The following is a 21094-nucleotide window of genomic DNA, read 5'->3' on the forward strand; positions in this document are numbered from 1 at the left end:
GATAGATAGATAGATAGATAGATAGATAGATAGATAGATAGATAGATAGATAGATAGATAGATAGATAGAACAGTACATACATACATATATATGTATGTATAGTTCTGTTCTTTGTGACTTTGATTTTTTCCAGTTAAAGAGGCAATATTCATGTGGACATGGATGCCACACCTTTCATATTTTAATATCAATAAAACATCGACACCAAGTTATATCAGAATTGGATCAATAGTAGCGTGGTAAAATTGATACCTTAGTTTAATATATCCTCTTGATTTTTTTTATTTGTTTGTGTTGTAGCTTCTCAACTCTACCTCAATAAGATTTTGTTTTTATTTGCTCTCAAATTTTAATATTTTGCACTTGACTTATTTAGGAAAAAATGTACACAAATTTGTTTTGTTTCTCTATTGTTTCTGTTTATTATGTTAGTATATTATTAAAGTGTTTTTTAGACACCTACAAATTCTTTCTAAGGTTTTAATAACAATTATTCAAAGGATAGAGCACCAGAACACCTAAAGGTCAGAAGTTTGATGATATATAAATAACAAAAATGATTGGTAATGATGTCATATATGGCTGATATCATTACCAATCATTTTTGTTATAATGCTGTTATAATGATGTTATAATTAATTGAACACAACAAACAATGTTTATGAGTTAACTTGAAATGAAATATTAACATAATGCGAACAACTGCCATGTTTCACTTTTTTGAGGGTACTGACGCCATATTTACTTGGTATTAATTCTAAAATATGGTGTTGTTTATGTACAGCAACTTTGATGTTTGTCAGGAAATATAAACACCTGTTGATTTTCCTCTCTCTGATTTTCTCTGGAGGCGGGAGGGGCGGATCCTCCCTCTGTGGCCCCGCCCATCCCGTGCTGGCTGCTAGGTGTACAGAGAGGGTGTGTGAACACTAAAAGTGACTGTTACAGGTGCTGTTGAGTCCATTATCACTGTGAGCGCAGTGACAGGGGCAGGGGCAGGCTGAGACTCTTGAGGACATTTTTCTCTCCCACGGCTTCCAGAGCGACAACAGCGGCGCAAGCTGAGCACGCGACACCCAGCTGCGGTCCACCTGTCCTGCTGCGTTTGACGGCTAAGTTATCAGAGGAAGGTGCTGACAGGTGACCTGCCACCATGTTTAAAAAAAGCAAGAAGACCGCCGCTATCACCCCTACGCCTACGACGCAGCAAAAATCAAGGTAAGTGTAAGACGTGTTTTCACAAGTTTTTGTAGAGACTTTTGCGCGTGCTTTTATGTGTGTTTGTTTCAGTGCCAGGTGTTGTAGAGAAAAACGTCTCGGTGGGATTGTGGTGACCTTGGGCGCAGTCCTAATTTCTGTTCTTTACGTTGTCGCTTTTCTTTGTGCTTAGCTATTTATTTAAGACTCTGTCGTCGGACTGATTGAGAGAAAAATATGTAAACAGAAGAAAAGTTGATGAAATGACGCAGTTAGTATTGTATTAAGTGGGATAGACGGACTGGGCTGTGCGTCCTGAACCAGGCGCGCCCTGCCCTGCCAGGGACAGGCTCTTGTCATTCTGGTTGAGCAGATCCGTAGAGACAGTTTTCCCTATGCCTTGTTCCCAGGTTCCGTTCAGCTGGATGGATCCATATGGATCCTGGAGGACTTAATTCAACCACATCCGGTCGCCAGAATCTTGTGTTTTGACAAAACTCAGAGAAATCAGTTTCACGTCTTGTGCTTTAACTGCTGCGTGGGTGTGGCTGATAAGCTGGGTTATAAAGTTGTACCAACAGGTCCGATAAGTATTCAGCTGTCCTGCATAGAAAGACTGTAAGAAGAATTTCTTGCTGCCCCTCCCAAAATAGTGCTGCACCTACAGACCAAAGCCGTCTCCTCCGCCTGTTGCCATCTTTACATCGTTGACATTCTCTCAGCTTCCAGGTGAAACCCACTTGGTTTCGTTAGCATTTACTAGAATTGATCAGACTTGATTATTTCCATTTAGTTACCATGTCTAGGTAAATATTGAGTCAGAAAATATTTTAATTTACTGTATGATCAGGGCTGGTTTTACAAGGATGTGGGGCCCTGCGCTGGAGCTAGTTTTGGTGCCCTGGCCACTCCAGAAAACTTCTTCTACTTATGCAAATTATATTCCATGAATTGCTGGTCCTGTATGTCAGTGGGTGTGAATTGATGTATTTTAGGTTAAATACGTCCCTTGGCCAATAGCTATATGTTGTTCCCAAGGAAATCTAATGAAACTTAATATTTTTCAAATAATTGAATTTTCCGTATAGCCATAATAATCCCAAAATATTAATGCAACTCACCTGATATCAGGTTGTGATTTGTATATAAAATATAATGTATGCAAAACAGGCACTCAAAAAACATTGGTCGGATCCCCTGTACATCCTTTCTAGTGTCTGGCTCAGTGAATTCAAACTCTTTACTTGAACATTAAATTGTCCAGACATTTTTTTCATTCTGATTTGCTCAGGATGTGCTCTCAAGCATCTGTCATCAACACTTAGAGCTGGACCAATCAGGCTTTTCCTGGTCGATACCAATTTCTGATTTTCTGATGTTTCCAGTTCTGATCGATTCTGTTTTGTTTTAAATGTTTTATTAATAATGTGTAATGAAAGAATTACTATTCCCATTTATGCTTGTAATCTTTAATTACTTTTTTTTTCTTAAGTAGTATTTCAAAGTACTGCTTGATGAGTTTCTTGGAAAGTCTCAGTTTTGATGTATTTCATAAACAGGAAGCAGTGTAGGGAGCTAATTTGTCGTCCTTTTAGGCCTGGGGTTTTTTCCCCTCCCTGCCAGGTTATGTGTTGACCTGTCATTAAAACCGGCCCTGCAGCATCGTGATGTCTAAAGAGTTGTTTGGTCCACGTCCTTCTACTGATTCATCTAAATGTTTCCAGAAATGATTAGCTATCTCCATCGTTTGTGCTGATCCTGAGAGCCACCCACTGACAGAGGAGGAATCCTAATAATGCAGCTCCTCCCTGTGTAGTTGTTTTTCTTACAGTTCTACTTGTTCAGGTGTTTTTCTGCTATATGAAGATTATATACATTCCAACATACTTGGTGCAAGATGTTAATGCAACAGTTGAAGACAAAAAAAAATAAGGTTTTATGCATATAAGGACAAAAGGAAGAACACAGAATGCCCTTGAGTAGTTTTTGTCTCCTAACGCGTCCATGTCCAGGCTGCTACTAGAACCGGCCTCCGATCCAGAGCCCAGTGACAGCAGCCCGGCACACCCTGTATGACCTAATCCTGCTGTGTTCTGGTTCTAATTGGAACCTTTCCTCCGTGTAAACATGCAACACGTCTTTCCTAACCCAATGCTTCAGAGCCAGAACCAAGGCGGTCCCAGAGGCATGTCAGACCCAGCGATGCTGCAGCAGAGCTGAGGCTGAGCTGGTGCTGTTTTGCTGCCGTTTCTGAACCAGGGCCGGTTTCTTCCCGGCCATGTGCTTAGTTTCAAACTAAGCACATCATCTCTACTTTAAAGATGAGCAGAAGTACTCCAAGTCATGCCAGGACAAAGCAGTAGCAGCGGTTAAGCTTGTGTTTTCCAGTTGGTTGACATTCTTTAGTTCCTTCCAACACAGAACTTTGGGTTTGGATCCAGATTTCCCCCCCCACCCCACCTGGAATCCTGCCAGCTGCCAGAACTCCACAGTGGGCACTAGTTCAAACTTGCTCTTTTAAGTGTTTCAACCGGTTGTTGTGGAGTTCCACGCTGCGCTCTTCATCCTGCAGCTGTTACATAACCTGTATATGTGAGGAGCTGGGTCCTGGATGTGGGCTGACACACACACACACACACACACACAGTTTTCAGTTGCAGAAGCACTTTCAGTTTAATCTCAAGCTCCAGACCTGTTCTGGCATGTTATTTTTTCATCTTTTGTGGCTCTATTATGATCATTCTATATGGATTTTTATAAATGTAGTGTTTTCATAAACGTAAAGTAAGGATGCACTGATCCACATTTTTTGCTTCCAACACCGACACGGATATCTGAGATTTAATATTGGCCAATATTGATCCAATTTAGAAAAACAGAGCTGAATTGACTTAAGATATTTTCTTTCTTTTTAAACAGACATAAATGTACTGAATTACAAATTTATTTGATAAACCTTCACCAGTGCAGCACACTTAAATACACCAATAACTTAACAAGTTTGGTCCATCACGTAAAAACAACACAACTTAAATTTTTTCAGTCAGTGCAATTAGGACTATGATGTAAAACAAGTAATAAAGAAACTGAATCTGACATAAGCAACAGATTGACTACTTTTGTCAAACATGTAAAAATAAACAATCTTTCAAATGTTTCTGACAGATTAATTAAGAATTCTAAATATAATGTAAAAAAATATATACAGTATATATATTAGCACAAAGCATAGAATTAGACTGGCTAGATCTGACCTTGTGGAACAGGCACTCTGTCATTGATACCAGATCCAGAATTTTCTTTAATATGGGCACTGATACAAATATTATCAGATCAGTGCATCTCTAACGTAAAGTAGTTGATATAAAGAGAAAACTCAAAAGATTAATAGTTTAATTCATTAAATCTCTAAACAATAAGAGTTCAGAGCTCATCAGAGAAACGACTCACTACAGAGCTGACTCTATGGCTTCTTGTGTGGGGTGGATTGTAGGTATAAGAGCCTTTGGGTATCTACAGTGTAATGAGACATGTTCAGCGCTGCTTATTCTAAGACTGACTGAGGAGACGGGCATAAGAAGCACAGCAGATGACAGCAGACTTGTCTCAGCATATTTCCTGTATTTTCACTAAGCCTAGCGGTGTCAGAAACCACTCAGAACCCAAGTGTGTGTGAGAGAGAGGCAGTGAAAACTCTGCAGTGTGTTCACTAAAGCACTGGAGATTACTTGTGTATATACTGAGGTCAGGAGACATTCCACTACTAATCACGTAACGTTTGGAACAATCATTACGGGCTGGGATGAGGAACGCCCCAGCACCAAATCAGAAAGGACAAAAAGCAACAGTTGGTTTATGTTTTTTCTCTTTCTTTTTCTAACTAAGTAATGTGATCAAAAAAATCTACGTGCAGTACATTGTCGAAATTAAAGTGTGAGTGCTCTCTGGTGGATAAACTGTGGAATTAAATGGATCTATCAATTCTGATCAGTCAATAAAATGAAACTTTCTAATGGAAAATAACCGTATAAATGACCTGAGATATCAGGTTCATTTATTTTCCTCCCTCCCTGTCTTGGTGTCTCTTGTTTTTCCAGGTTTCATATCAAACCACATTAAAACAGGTGAAGCAACCCTGGAAATTAAGCCTAGACTGAAACATTTATTAAATAATTGTTTTACGGAAGTAACATTGTAATAAATGTGATGGATAAAGGTGCTGAGTTCAACAGGAACATGTAAGCCTGCATTTAGGCTTTGAGGAGTACAGTTGCTCCTTGGTTGTCATAGCAACTGGTCCAGGTGTGTCTGAAGGATGGAATGAGGAAGAAACGGGCCAGGCCAATTTGCCTTTCTATAAAGAAATTTGTTCTTCATTCTGTCACATTTCTTACAGTTCAGGACGAGCCAATCATATTGCAGCTGCAGGCCAAAACTGATCTGAGGCCCAAAGCAGGGTTTGGTTTGGTCCCCCACTTCTAGATAAACTCATCAGCATCCAGCAACCACAGAATAATAAAAATAATTTCACTTTAAAACACTGTCCAGAATGTTCTGCTTTATGAATAATGTCAACAATAAATTAAATAATTTATTTACTTCACATTGTTTGCTTAATAAACATAAGTAAATCAGTTAAAACAAGGTTATCTCTCTGACTTATTGTTCTAGCAATAGTCTACCAAGATAGAGATTTGTTGTTTTGAGTACATTGTATTTAAATTTCAAATTTCCTTATTGTAATTTGCAAATATGCTTATTGTTTTTAATTTTTATACTTTTTACGATGTGGTGAGATATTTCTGCTTCTGTTATTAATAAATGATCTAACCCAGAGTTGAGAAAGAGAGGACAGTTTGATGAGTACACATGGAATATTCTCAGTGATTAGTTTCTGTTGAAATGTGGATAAAATATGATCCCAACAGAGACACAAGCAGCAGCAATGATTAGCAAATGATGAGCTAGCAATGCTAAATTACAGCTGCTAGCATGACTACCAAACGGAGTACTTTCCTCTGTCTGGTGACTAGTTCTACATTGAAAAATACATTTTCCTACTTTTGACATGTATTCTTATTAAAAATAACTAAAACCTGGGTAGCGGTTTAGTTCTCTTCTGCCTTGGGCCGGCCCTGGAAACAGTTGCTCAATTTTTCTGCAGGCAATTCTTCCAGAGACGAGTGAGGCTTTTTATTACACAGACTTAAAGGCTTACAAAGAACAAGTTAAGTTTTTTCCCCACTATCAATAATGGCAAAAAACACCCTCACCTATTTGTTTGTGTTTGTCCCACAGTACCAGTACAGACTTGGCTGCCATTGTTGAGAAGTTGCAGAAGAACGCTGATAAGGTGGAGAAGAACATCTATGATATCGAGCAGAACCTCAACAAGGTAAAATCCTGCATGACCACAAACACCTGAACAGACTGGTACCAGGATTCTGAATAATGCTCAACGGTGATTTTCACTTTGGAACTCTGCTATGCAGGCCATGAGCTCTTGGGTTAATTTTGGTCAGCCGTCCACTCCTGGGAAGTTTCACCACTAGCTGCATTTCCATTGACCATATGTTTGTGTAATTTGATATTTCAAAGATAATTTGCTTAACGGAAACACACCAATTTTGCAAAAACTCTTGTGTCAGGATAAGGTGTATTTTTTTCTGATTGTATCAAAATTGGTTTATATCACAAACCTTCAATAAAAATACTTTTTTTATCGGATCGTATGATCAACAGCCGAATGGCGCCACTGCCATAAAACACAGAGAACACAACAAGAAGTAGTTGGAGGATGACAGTGTGGCATGTTTGTTGACTTATCATGAGAACAAGTTTATTAATGTGTGATTTTAATTGCGTTTCTTATTTAATGACAACACAGCAGTTGCAAAAATGATGATTCAACATTAATGGAATTACTAATTTTGCCCGTATTTGCAATGGAAACGCAGCTACTCCCTTAGTGAAAAAACACCTTTCTTAAAAAACCTACATTTTGTTTTGACTGGTGTTGTCTTGGACTAATGTTTAAATTGGTTTGATGTTCTGAAACACTGAAGCGTGAAAAACAAAAGAAATTCAGAAGGGGGCAAACACCTTTTCACCCCACTGTATGAAAATAATTTGATTTGGAAGCAGCAGGTACATGCAGACAGCTGATGTCAGGAATTGATCAGAAGTGGTTTCCAGATGATCCTGTGATCATCACAGAGGATCATTCTCTGTGATGATCCTCACAGAGGAGAGTGACCCAGACCTGCTCTGGTTAAATGTGACGTTGGGGCTCTGAATGAAGCCAGATGGTTGAGCCACGCAACCTCCCAGCCTGTACAGGGTGAAACAGAAGCTTTTAGTCATCTCTGATATCTTTTTTTTTTTTGCAGGATGTTGGTAAGATCAACGAAGGGAAGCAGCCTCTGTATCAGGATGATACTAATAAGAGAATCCTCAACTCTCTGGAGCTGCTCGATACCCTGGATGAAGATGCCCGTGCAACCAAGCGCCTCCAGCATCCTCAGGCGGAGATGATTCAGCAAGAGTGAGTCCTGATGCTTCAACACTGCTGCTCTGTCTCACCAGAACACTCTGCCTTTTCTCAGCCAGATCTCTCATTTTGTAATACCTGCTCCTGTTTTACAGTGTTTGCTTGTTGCTTAGAGTGCATTCCAAATGTTAGTCACACCTTTCTGTTGTCTCTTGTATTCAGCATGGTTCAGCTGCGAGAGAGGGTGAATAAGCTGAAGGAGGACCATGATCGGATCTACCACCTGAACCGCGCGGAGGGGATGCCCAGCGTTAACTGGGGCAACATCATGGAAGACAAACTGGTAAGACATTCATAACGCCTGCTGCGTTAGTATTCAACTGGCCTGGCTGTGGCCTTCCTAAGCAATTCTGCTCAATTCTCATCTCCCTGCACTGATTTCTCCCATTGATCTGGATTTCTCCATCAGATGAAGTCAGTTTTGTGTGCTCTTAGAATTTCAGTTAGCCATTTGTTGTAGTTTGACAGTGGAGGAAGTGAACAAAGTGTTAGCTACACTTCCAAATATTGAGGAGTTAAAGTTGGAGTATGAAGAATGTTTAACACATTTTATTGCTGGCAGAGATGTGGGACTTTTCACCACATGGTTTGGGAAAAGTCCAGTTTCCCAGTTGGCTTCATTCAGGTCTGGATTAATATTACAAATTGGTGTGGATGAACATTTGTATCCATCCTCTACAAAAACAAAATCTTACCAAGTATTTTTGGTCTAGTCTCTAACGCAAATATTTTAGTTTTGCATTATTCCAAGTCTTCTAACTTACAAGTAACATATCAGGAACTCTTAAATAGAGAATAATATTTAAACTATAATTGGTTGGGAAAAAAATAAATGAAATTTCTGTAAATTTGAACTAAGACATGAAGGATGTGTTTGTCTCTGTGCTCAGGAAAACCTGAACAACAAGGGCTTTGGTGAAGACCTGCCCACTTTGGAGAAGGAGGTGGAGGAGCACAACATCTTCCAGAGCGAGGTGGAGGCGCTGGCTCCCCACATCTCTACTGGAGGAGACAAGGTAGGACCACCAGCCTGAAGGGGAAGCAGGATCAGTTCATTATTACACCCAACCTGTTCAGGTTTTCTGTAAACTCAATTCAGTAAAAAAGAAGACATAATATGAATCTAAATGGACAGGATTAGTCAAAAGGCTATTTATGTATGTAGTAGTTTTCTGTCCATGATGTTAAAGCAATACAATTCAAGAATATAAGTAAAACACACAGTTAGTCAGTACATGAAATTAGTCTGAACAAAACCAGACTTATTAAAAGACAACAAAACTTTACTGCTCAGAAAACAGATGATGCAAACAAACAGCACAGGACAACAGATCCACATTCTTTAGTTCTGACAGGTGTATGAATCAACAAACCTTTTTTTCAGATGTTTAGTACAATCCTTTAGATTCTGTTAATTTCAGTTTTTCTGCTCAGAAAACAGATGATACAAATAAACAATACAGATTCACATTCTTTAGTTCTGACTAAAGAACCATGCTGATTTATACAACAAGGCCTGTTGTATGAATCAACAAGACTTTTTCCAGATGTTTAGTGAAAGTCTTTAAATTCAGTTGTTTTTCTTCTGGTTTCATCTGGTTGTGGGTTTCATTCCTGGGCAGCTGACCCAGAGCAGGCTGACTGACTGAAGGTGCTCTTCCTCAGACAACACAGGACGTCTAGTCACTGTTGTTTCTATGACTGAGTTGTTGTAAATTAAGCATAAATCTGCAAATTTGTGAAGATCTGTCCTATTTAGAAAATCATACTACTTTAATAATGTTGCAGTGATATATTAGCGCCTTATTCTTTTAACTCATAACCTTAATGACATGTTTAAGAAACATTTTGACTGGTTTCATTTTAGTATTATAGCCTATGATCAGCTAGTTAAGCAATAACTAAGGTGGCTGCACATCTTTGAATGTAAAAGATTATAGATTCCTCAGTGGACATTTCATACCTGATTAAACTCAAAGTTTTCAGATGTAGTTTGACTGGAAAATACACTATGTTGAATGTTTGGTCAAATAGAGTATAAGTCACATAAGTCAAAAAATGCACAATTAAGATGGTTATAAAACATATACATTTCACTCCACAATAATAGGCTATGTTCACAACAGCAGGTATTGATGAGCATTTTTTATTATTTTTATTTTTTTGCTGAAATCCTTTTTGTTTGTGTGGTCATTCATACTGCTAATCAAATGCGACCACAATCAGACCTCTGTATGAACAGTTTATGACCCCAAAGTGCCCCGTATACACACAAGAAGAGCGTTAACATCACACAACAGCACTCGGTTTACAGAAACAATAATGGATGCCACTGTCTGTCGGTCGCTTTTCAAGTTTATTCAGCAATGGGAGCCGACAGGATTGTCACAAGATCATAAAAACATTGAGGAGGTTAATAATGGTGATGGCTTATTGTGGAGCATTGACTGCAACTTCTGTAGATAATTCTGTTTAGATGTGTAGTCAGAGCCAAGAGTGACGAATGTCTCACATCAATGATATAACAGTTGGATAAATTCTTACATGGCATTTCAGACTTAAGACACTTTGAAAACAATTGTATATGTATATGTACTGTTCTTTATTGAATGTGTGTCTAATATAACAACTCCTCCATTTTTGTCTTGATGTTGCTCAATGGGACAGGAATACCTCAGCGGCCTCCGGTCCAAATATGACAAACTGCTGGTAATAAATCCACACAAACACACGGCTGAGTCAGACTGCAACCATTTCCACAGAAAATATGCAATTTTGTTTCTTTCTTCTTTCAACAAGGCCAGCTCTAGTGCTCGCCAGCGCCATCTGCTGAGCCTTCGGGACTTCATGCAGCGCTGCACCAATGAACTTTTCTGGATGGACCAGCAAGGACGGGAGAGGTTTGACTATGACTGGAGTGATGCTAACCTGGACTACCCCGCCCGCCGAAGGCAGTATGAGGTAGACTGAATGACAGACCCATAATGCAGATCTAAAAATAAGAGCAAATTAGACATGAATCTAATTTATCTCAACCCAACAGAACTTTATCAATAAATGTCTGGAGAGCAAGGAGTCTACCATCAGCAAGCTGAATGAAGATGCAAACAGTCTGATAGAAGCACAACACCCAGCAAAGAATGTCATAGAGGTACAGTATTAAAAACAAAGTTAAATTTAGGCAATAAAATATTTACATTCTAATCAAGCATTTAACTTCAGTGTTTAATAAAAGTAAAATTGATGACAATTTGATTGGAATTGAAAATTATGGTTAGATGGTTTGTGTTGTGTTGCATATTCTGTCAATATATTTTTTAATCATAATGTTTCTTTAGTAGAATAAGAATATAAATTTGGTTCCTGCCTTAGTAATATGGAGGCTAGCATCCAACTTGCTAGATGATGTTAACACTGAGGCACAGTGTTGGTGATTGACACATGGTAGCTCTGGTAGTCAGGGAAACGGTTCCCATGGCACCGTGTTAGAAAAGACTTGGATTTTACTATTTTAGTCACATATCTTAATCACAAATCAATTCTCACCTTTGTTTCTTTCTAGCATGAGAGGATCAATCAGATGAGCAAAATGATCAGTCATTATTGGCTGTTTTGCTCAGTGATAGCTACTACAATTTCTACTCGGAAATATTGACTAAAACTAATCAAAAGAAAATGTATGCAAATTCTTGGATTTATTTTACTGATAAACTCTAACAGTTTGTGATTTTATTTTTCAAAGACAAAAAGCTGCAAGTATACACTTATTAAACAAATTTGACAATATGTCAGTTCACCTGTTTGGCCAAATTGGTCTGTATCTGAAATGTTTGAACATAGGGATTATGAATTTGATCAATAATCCCCATGTGATGTCGTCAGGCGCACAATGAAGCGGTCCATGCTGACTGGAAAGAGTACCTGAACCTGCTCATCTGTGAGGAAAGTCATCTCAAGCACATGGATGATTATCACAAGGTCAGCCGACAAGGACAGGGGACTTTTAAGCCCAGAGAGACAAAGAGCTGAAGCTAATTCCTGTTTGTTGATGTCTGTTCATTTGCAGTTCCACAAGGAAGCACGCGACACTCAGGACCTGCTGAAGCGGCTGGAAACGGAAATCAACCAGAAGTACAGCCCAGAGTACAAAGATGTTTATCAGACGCAGAGCCTGATCTCCGAGCTGGATGTGAGCTTCATTTGGAAGGAAGCTAAAAAGCGTCTAAAACATTTCTGGAGTGGTATGACAGTTCTTTTCATTCTATCTGTGTTTGAGTAGGACCAGGCTAAGGCAGTGGATCACATTGACGAGCGGGTCAAGGGTCTCCAAAGCCGGAGCCTGCAGGTTCTGCCTCTGAAGTACCGGAGAGAAACCCCCCAGAAGCTGCTGCCCATTGAAGCTCTGTGTGACTTTGAACCACAGGAAGTATGTGGTTTTAAACTTCCACTCCGTCAGAACTTGTGGTCAAGTTTAGAGATTCATTCATCTGCTAACTTTACAATAACACAGTTAAATGGTAACACTATCAATATGTTCCATATTCAGATTGAATTGTTTTCTCTTGATGATTTCTGTATGTTTGTGCATCCAGAAATCAGTAAGTTCATGTTTCTACAGCTGTGTAAACAAGTGGATTTGCTGATCTGAAATTACTGATGAAATATTGTACAAGTGGGTTTGTACTGTTGTAGTTTGTTAATGGATGATATGAATGTGTAATGAAATCCAAGTGTTTTAAATTTCAAGTCAGTTTACAGATTTTCTGGCTCTTTGGTTTAATAGTAATGAATCCAATAGTTTTAAATGGGCAGCAGAAGGTAAAATCTACCTTTTTAAGCAGTATATCATGTAACACAGTTTGTCAGCAGGCTCTCAATAGAAGATGGGTTGAAGGTCAGCAGTAAGTTAGAATCCAGTTTGCTCTTCTTGAGGACTCTCAGGAAGTGTGACCCCTGCTGATCCGTCTTATTAACTGCTGTGATGTTGTCTGTCCAGGAGATGCTGGAGATGAAGACGGTGAAAACCCCAAAGGTACATGTCACATATGGGACTGGTAAACTTTTAAAGTGAAACTTACTGAAATTAGCAAAATAAAAGCTTCATTCTCTACATTAAGCTGAGAGCTCATTTTTATATTAGCTCATACACTAGCTAAAATTAGTGTATGAGCGAATTTTAGCTCATGCACTGCACTTTGCAGTCTTAGACCATGTTACTGGTGTTTAACATGGTACTGAGTAATTTAGATGACGACAGCATTTTAGCTCATTTTAGCTTTTACACTGTTTGAATTCTGAATGGAGTAAATAAATGTTAGTCAGTATGCTAGTTATAACCCACATGCAACTATAATTCACATACTAATAGTAGCATTAAGCTAACATTAGCATTTGAGCTTATTTTTATATAAAGTCTAAGCTTTACATACTAAATGGAATAAACCCCATGATATTAGCTATATTCTAGTTAACCACAGCAGTGCTGCTAATTTTCAGCATCAGAATGCCAAATTTAAGTCTGACCGATAGATAGTGCACTTTGGCAGGCTCCTTTTTAAATTTCTTTAGATTTCTTTCTCTCTATTTTTATTTTTCTTCCTCCTGTCATCTAGTTTTCTTTTTGTTCCAAACAGCTCTCTTCATCCCAAGTTCTGTCAGGGCTTTAATCCTCAAATGTCTTCCATGATCTGACTGCTTGCATAAACACCTTTCCTCACTTGGTTTTATGCTGAGTAGCAGTCGTGTAACTTAGGGGATTACCCCATAATGTATTTAAATCCCTTTAGAACCTCTTTCATATTCTCTGGGGTCAAAAGGAGAGATGGAAAGAAGTCAGAGGAACTTTTGTATCCATCTTCAGTGTTGTTGAAGCAAAGATCTTCATTTCCAGGTTATCTTTGTCATTGCAGCACCTGTTCAGGAATTAGGATGAAGTTTGTCAGAAACAGAAAAATATTCCAGGCTTCCTTATTCTGTGTTGTGAATTTTTTTTTTCTGATCATGAAAAGGTGACAGTTTCTTATTCTTCAGCAGGATCAAATTGTTCGCGGAGAAACGTACACCCTGCTCCGAAACAATGGGTCTAGATGGGATGTGAAGGATCAAACGGGACATAAGATCAATGCTCCAGGCATCTGCTTCATGATCCCACCCACTGACCCAGAGGCGGTGGCCATTTCTGACAAGTAAGTGTGTTCAGCTGAGTTTTCAAGGGACCAAAATGACTTGTTTTACTCCAGGGTTACTGCAATGACATGTATTGTCTCCCTGCAGCTTGGCTAGTCAACAGAAAGCTGTCAAGCAGAAACTGGCGTCCAGCAAAGCAGCTCTGCTGAAAAGATTTGAGGAGCTGAAGAAGCAGAGTGGAGCAGGAACGGCTACAGGTACAAGACACATGTTCCAATGAACGGATGCCTAATAGCATAGATGAGCTTTTTATTTATATTTGCATTGTAAAATTGTACCAGCATCATTATTAAAATCAGTCAGCACTTGCTTCATAGAAAGGAACGAGAGGGAAACAATCATGGAAATACTTTTATTCTCAGAATCACAATATTCACACTTTGAATGAAATGTAATAATTATAACAAGTCTAACCTTTTAGTAGTCACACTAATGTATCTCAGTAATTAAGGAATGAAACAAGACGTAAATAAACATGAAGTCTAACTACTTCAAGGTTTTTTCTGAAAGGAATTGAGTATGATTGTTCTTTAATACATTAACTCACAATCAAAATGCTTGTATGTTATCCATGTGACCATGAGGACAGTTGAGGTGTTCTATAGATTAATGTACCTCTCTGGAAGGTAAATTGAAATTTCTCACATAGTTTAGGTTCTAAACACCTGACTGAAATCTGATGAAAGATTTTAGGAAGCTCAGAAAGTCAAATGGCTGCAACTAGCCGTAGCATTCCTGATGGGCTGTGCTGATGGGGGGGAAGATGTACACAAGCATGATTGGCAATGCGAAGACCTTCCCCTTGGCTCTGATTGATTGTTATAGTTATCACAGGAAGAAGGCAAAGGAGATTTTTTTCACAGATGATTTGTCTGGTATTATACGACATACTGACAGTTTCAACACATGGGTAAAAATATACTTTTTTATGAAAGTCACATACTGCAGCTATAAATGTGATGTTTTACGGCCTGCTGGGCTCCCATTCACTGTCTGGTAATGCTCTGTGGCTGCAGACAAGGATGAACAACAGTGCCGCCAGCTGATGGCCGGTCTTGATAAGGTGGTCAGTGACTTGGACAAACAGGAGAAAGAAATTTATGCTCGAGTACGCCCACCGCTGGAGCAGAACCGGACCGTGCCGGACAGTGCTGACCGCCTGCAGGACATAAGGGTAACAAACTCGGCTCCATTCTGTCCTCTGATGTCACACCTTCATGTTTTCTGGAAGCATTAATACTCTGAGGATGTTTCTCTCCAGAACATCGCTTCAACTGTCCGCAGGATTGAGCCAGAGAAGACCTCTAAAGTTGCAGAGGCAAACAGCTTCTTGACTTCAAACCCAAACTCCCCCAGTGCTCCTCAGCTTCACAGCAAGGTGGATGAGGCCAACAGGAAGTACACCAAGATTGAGCAGCTTCTTCAGTGCTCCGAGGACAAGTATGTGACCTGATGTGCTTTTTTTGTCTGTTTTTCTCAGAATTAGCTGTGCTCCTAGCTAGAGATGCACCAATCTGATATTAATATCTACATAAATCCTGATGATGGAAAAACAACTAGATCTAGAAATATTAGAAATTATTGACCCTGTAACAAGACAGTGCATCGACCCCTAAGGGCAAATCTAATGAGTCTAATTCTATGCTTTGAGCTCTGAGTGACTTAATTCTTTATTTTCCATTATATTTAGGATTTCTAATTACATTTTCTGAACAATTTGGAAGCAGGTTTATTGCAGTTTTTTAGATGTTTGACTGAGGTAGTTGGCCAATTTTTGTCAATTTCTTTATTATTTATTTTACATTATACTCTGACTGAACACATTAAAGTTGTGTTATGCTTACATGTTTGACCAAGCTCATGAAGCTTTTGGTGTATTTAAGTGTGCTGCACTGGTGCAGAGTTATTAATAAATTTTTTGTGTGTGGTTAAACTAAAAAAAAATACAAAAAAATTCTAAGCCTATTCAGCTCTATTTTTCTGTATTAGATCGGTATCAGTCGATACTAAATGTCCGATATCTGTATCAGAAGTGAATAGTGGATTGGTCTATCCCTACTCCTAGCACAAGTGTCCAAGTTCCTGAATTTATTTCAGTTTAGTTTGAGTTGTTTAAATCCATGTTGTAATTGAAGTTGGCTGCCTTTGTGTTTTAGACTGAAGAATTCCAACCAGCTGGAGACCTCCATTCAGAAAGGGAAGACTTTACTGTCTACCTACGAGAACACGCTGGCCAGGGAGGAGGTTGCTCCAGCTGACATCCCCTCAGTGGAGAAAATGCAGAAAGAACTTGATGTAAGCTGGCTTTTACTATTCCTAAGTACACTGAAACCTTTCAAACGAATGTAATTCTTTCATACACAATAAACTGTTCCAATAATTATTGTGATAAATGATAATATAGTTGTTTTGAGGCCATTATTGGCAGTATTTCTTATTTCGACTCCACTGTTCCTCAGCCTTACTTGATGTCAAGTTACAGTCTGTAACCGATAAATGGAGAAACTAAAATTCACATTTAATGCTGTGCAAAAGAGCAAATATTGCAACTTTTTTTTTTGCAATTATTTCTAAATTGGTACCATCAAATTTGTGATTTTAATTGCAAACGAATCGCAAAACAACTGAAATCCTGGAGAGACTGATCAATTTGAAGAGATGTTCAAAACTATTTAAGGAATAAAATTTGCTCTGACAAAACAGCCATATTTCTATTCTAGTTTGGTTTTAGAGCTTCCACTACACTAGTAAATAGAAGAACATGTATCATTTTGGGATGACAAACAACTTCTGTCAGCATCACTAACAAGAACGTATCATAATGTGCTATCAGGACTTGGGGTCAGACCTGAAGGCTCAGAGGTCAGTGATCTCTGAAACGGAGCAGAACCTGCGCCTGGCCAAAGGCAGCTGTGACACCATGGCCAGGGACTTCCAGGAGCATTGTCCTGACATCGATCGGCAGGAGGCTGATGTTCAGAAACTCAACAAGCGCTACAACAACCTCAACAGGCAGATCGACACCAGGTGAGGTGGAATATTTTCATAACCTGTGCACCCAGCACCACACACCAGCAACTTTTGGCTAATGATCTGTGCTGCTCCATGTACAACACAGGTCTCAAAGCCTGCAGAGAGCCAAGATGGCTTACAAGAATTACCAGAATGACTATAGCAGCCTGAACTCCTGGCTGTCCCATATCCCAAATTATGAGCCCCGTGAAACTGATGACCTAAGACAACTAGACGCCAAGCTGAAGAATCAGAGGGTGAGATGAGCAGTGAGGTGGTCTGAACCCTTCATGATTCTTGTTCTGTAAATATGTTCTCTTTATATTAAAACAGCTCTGTTTCTACAGAACCTGCTGTCTGACATTTCAAGAAAGGAGTCAGACTTGAACAATTTGTCAAAAAATGCCCAGCTTTACCAGCAGGCCGTCAAGGTGACACATTTTATCTGATTTCACCACCATGACCAGAAAACACCATGTGAAAGTTCAGTTAACGGTTGACTGATTTGTCTTTCTAGGACTATGAGACTGAGACTGAGAAATTCCGGTCCATTCTGGATCTGGAGGATGGACTTGTCCCCCAGTCCTACAAGAGGAGCAGACTGGAATCCCCTGCTTTGACAGTGAAAGCAGAGGTGATGTTTAAAATACACTGAATGTTTAAAACCGTAAAGGAAATCTGTTACTGATGCTGTGTACTGAACCAAGACTCAGACCCTCTACTCTGGCATTTAATTCGGAAAATAAGTGTTCTCTGGATAATATTTAATCAATAACACTTTTTACTAAATAACTTTAGTATTATCAAATTGAACATAAAGGTTTCTATTTAGTCTACTTCCTTGTGTGCCTTGTTTGACTTTGTATTTAACTATTTCCAGGAAGCTGCCATGGAAGCAAAGTTCACAGAGGTGAATGCCGTGAACAAGCAAAGGCTGCAGAATCTTGAGTTCGCCCAAAATCTTCTTAGCCAGGTGAAATAATTTTGCATCTACATTGAGAAATAAATAAAACATTAATTGAGATACTAATGATGGATCTCTCTCTACAGCAACCTGAAATTCCTATGATTCAGTCTTCCACCGTAAGATCAGTCAATGCTGCTGCCCCGGGAGAGGAGCCGTGGCGAATCAGAAAGCAGCTGGAAGATGAGATCCACAGGCGAGAGCAGCTAGAAAAAGAAATTGAGACCATTCAGACTGACATTTACCTCCTGGAAGGTCAAAAGCCCCAAGATACCATCGTCAAGAAGGAGCTCATTAAAAAGGTTCCAGATCCTCAGTTGGATGAGGAGGTACACAAGGTTCAGCAGAAGCTGTCAGAGGAGCGCCGCACCACCCATGTGCTGGAGAATGACCTGGAGGTGCTCAAGCTAAAGCTGCGTGGCCTTGAGACAGAGGTCAAAGAAGGAGCACAGCAGTACACGGTCAAAGAGGTTTTGCGCATTGAGAGAGACCGTGGTCAGGAGGAGGAGATTCGCAAGCTTCGGGATGAGCTAGAAGAACTAAGAAGACACAAGATGTTGAAAGACAATGAGCTGGTTCAGATCCAAAAGCAGGTTACCCTACTGGCTGAGGAGAAAAACAAGGAACAGGAAGTGATCACTGAGGAGGAAGTGATCAAGGTCCAAAACGACCCACAACTTGAGTCAGAGTACCGTCTTCTCCTTGACAGAAAACAGAAAGAAATGGATAACAGGAAGCAGTTGGAGGATGAGTTGCAGTTCCTTCAGGAGAAGCTCAGAAGATTGGAGAAGGAGAAGGCAATTGCTGAGGAGAAGATTTCCATCAAGGAGGTGCTGAAAGTGGAGAAAGATGTTGTCTTTGAAAGAGAGGTAGAAAACCTCAGAAGGCAGTATGAGGATGAGAAGGCCAAGCGAAGATCATCACAACGGGAGAAGACAGACCTCCAGAGGAAAATTCAGAGCCTGGAAGAAGAGAAGTCTAAGATTGTGGTTCAGGAGAAGGTGCGTGAAATTGTCCGCCCTGACCCCAAGGCTGAGAATGAAGTGGCCAACCTCCGTCTCGAAGTTGTGGAGCAACAGCGGCGCTACAGAGATGCTGAGCTCCAGCTGAAATCCCTGCAGGATGAGCTGGCTATGCTAAGGAACAGAGGACCTCAAGTCGAAGTCAAAGAGATCTTCAAAGAAGTGATCAAATATAAAACCGATCCACAGACGGAAAGAGAGCTGGAGAGACTTCGCAACGAAATTGTTGATAAAACTCACCTGACAGAAAAATCTGAGATGGAAATCCGTCAACTCCGGGATGAGATCGAAAGATGGAAGGCAACTAAACCGCAAATACAGACGAAAGAGGTGGTCAATGAAGTGGTGCAGTACAAAGAAGATCCCAAGACTAAAGAAGAGATTGAGACTCTGAAAAAGAAGCTGGCTGATGAACAGAAGAAACGTCTTGATCTTGAGGGAGAACGGTTAGCCCAAGAAGAAAAGATTAGGCTAAAGAAGATGGATCTGTCTCAGGTGCGAGAGAAGATTGTTCAGCAAGAAGTGATTAAAATGGAAGAAGACCCTGTGCTCAAGTCAGAGTGTGACAATTTCCTACAAAGTATCAACAGTGAGCAAAAACAAAAAGAGAATCTTCAATCAGAGCTCCTTCTGCTGCAGAGACAGATTGCTGATCTGGACCAGCAACTGAGAGAACTAGAGCAAGAGCGCAAGGCAAGGCGTGAAGCAGAGCTGGAGATCCAGAGACTTCGTGTCAGACTTAACGAGTTGGAGATCCGGGACAAAGAAAACCGTGAAAAGGTGACTGTCAAACAGAAGGTTGTACTTCAGCAGGATCCCCAACAGGAGAAGGAACATTCTATCCTCAAACTGCAGCTTGACGAAGAACGACACAAACGTACCCTGCTTGAGAAAGAGTTGAACGCTCTCATTCAGCAGCAACTCACCCTGGAGAAGATGGATGTGAAGGAAAGAGTTGTCCGCACAGAGAAAGTCCAAGTGGAGAGGGACCCAGAGGCTGAGCTTGAAATTGAAAACCTAAGGAGAACGTTGGAAGAGGAGAAGAGAAGAAAGCGTGATCTTGACCAGGAGTTGTCTGTGCTCACCTCCAAGTTGTCCGACATGGAATTTGCCAACACAAAGTCCACTAAAGAGCTGGACTACATCCGTGACGAAAGTAATCGCCTCCAACAAGAAAACCAAAGGCTACAGAATGAGATCCGCAAACTTCGTTCAGAAATTGACATCACCTATAAAGAGACTCGGTTTATCACTGAGTCTGCACCCAGGGAAGATGGCAGGAACTTGGAGCTGAGGCTTGACTCACTTCAGAAGGAACTCGCAGATCTAAGAAACATAACGGCCCAAAAAGATGAGGAGATTGAAAAGCTTAAAAAGAACCTGGCAGCAGTGAGGATGAAGAGAGAGCAAAGAGAAAGTCACCTCCGCAGATCCATTGTCGTCATTGATCCTGATTCGGGAAAAGAGATGCGACCTGAAGAGGCATACCGACTAGGGTTGATCGACTGGAAGATGTTTGTTAACCTGCAGAGCCAGGAGTGTGATTGGGAAGAGATCACAGTTAAAGGCCCGTCTGGAGAGTCTTCTGTGCTTCATGACAGAAAATCAGGGAAGAAGTTTTCCATTGATGACGCACTACGTCTTGGGCACATCACAGAACGTCAGCATCAGCAGTACCTAAACAAAGAAATATCCATCCAGGAGTTTGGTGTAATGGTGTCAAGCAAGCAAAAGTAAACTTCACCATTCACATGCTACACTGACCACCATCTGTACTCATCTGTTTAATGGTCTCCATGCTGTTCTCTATCTCGTCACTCTGGTATTAATACCATTTTGTTTAATACTGCGGCAACCAGGCCTTCTTCCTGCCTTAAATTTCCAAACTATGTATTTATTTGATTGTGCATATTCAGGTTTATTGCACTTGAATACATGGTTGGTTATGAAGTACCTTTACAGCCACTGGAGGTTTTGGAGAAGACAAGTTAAGATAAATTTTAATTTCTTTGAGTAGGTGGAGGGTTGATCATTTTTTTCATTTGATCATTGTACTGGGTTTAAAATGTCTCCTCACTTCATAGGGATTCCCTCTGGTTACATGCTGTTTATTCATCCACCTCTTTATTCATCAAGCTTTAAATAAATATATTTTAAGCTGA

General features: G+C 39.9%; 1 protein-coding gene across 4 annotated transcripts; it reads left to right on the top strand.

The window, feature by feature from the left end:
• Positions 1 to 942: 942 nt before the first annotated feature.
• On the top strand, positions 943 to 21094 carry ppl (periplakin). 4 transcript variants are annotated; one of them, XM_007568293.2, is made up of 23 exons: positions 943 to 1219; positions 6497 to 6593; positions 7588 to 7742; positions 7911 to 8031; positions 8639 to 8764; positions 10416 to 10457; positions 10548 to 10709; positions 10792 to 10899; positions 11631 to 11726; positions 11815 to 11937; positions 12028 to 12174; positions 12745 to 12780; positions 13779 to 13933; positions 14022 to 14131; positions 14951 to 15108; positions 15196 to 15374; positions 16091 to 16229; positions 16768 to 16961; positions 17053 to 17203; positions 17294 to 17377; positions 17464 to 17580; positions 17827 to 17919; positions 17997 to 21094. In XM_007568293.2, exons 1-23 carry the CDS (start codon positions 1155 to 1157, stop codon positions 20667 to 20669), a joined length of 5331 nt encoding a protein of 1776 aa, XP_007568355.1. In that variant the 5' UTR covers positions 943 to 1154; the 3' UTR covers positions 20670 to 21094. The 4 variants fall into 4 exon arrangements, with proteins under 4 accessions (XP_007568355.1, XP_007568356.1, XP_016535258.1 ...); XM_007568294.2 differs by having other exon boundaries at positions 13782 to 13933; XM_016679772.1 differs by lacking the exon at positions 12745 to 12780.

This window comes from Poecilia formosa, unplaced genomic scaffold, assembly GCF_000485575.1.
Source record: "Poecilia formosa unplaced genomic scaffold, Poecilia_formosa-5.1.2 Scaffold220, whole genome shotgun sequence".
NCBI lineage: Eukaryota > Metazoa > Chordata > Actinopteri > Cyprinodontiformes > Poeciliidae > Poecilia > Poecilia formosa.

Coding starts and splice junctions, on each gene's coding strand:
- ppl (XM_007568293.2), top strand. CDS start 1,155: ATGTTTAAAAAAAGCAAGAAGACCGCCGCTATCACCCCTACGCCTACG. Junction 13,934..14,021: donor GCGGTGGCCATTTCTGACAA/GTAAGTGTGTTC, acceptor GTCTCCCTGCAG/CTTGGCTAGTCAACAGAAAG. Junction 17,378..17,463: donor TTTACCAGCAGGCCGTCAAG/GTGACACATTTT, acceptor TTGTCTTTCTAG/GACTATGAGACTGAGACTGA.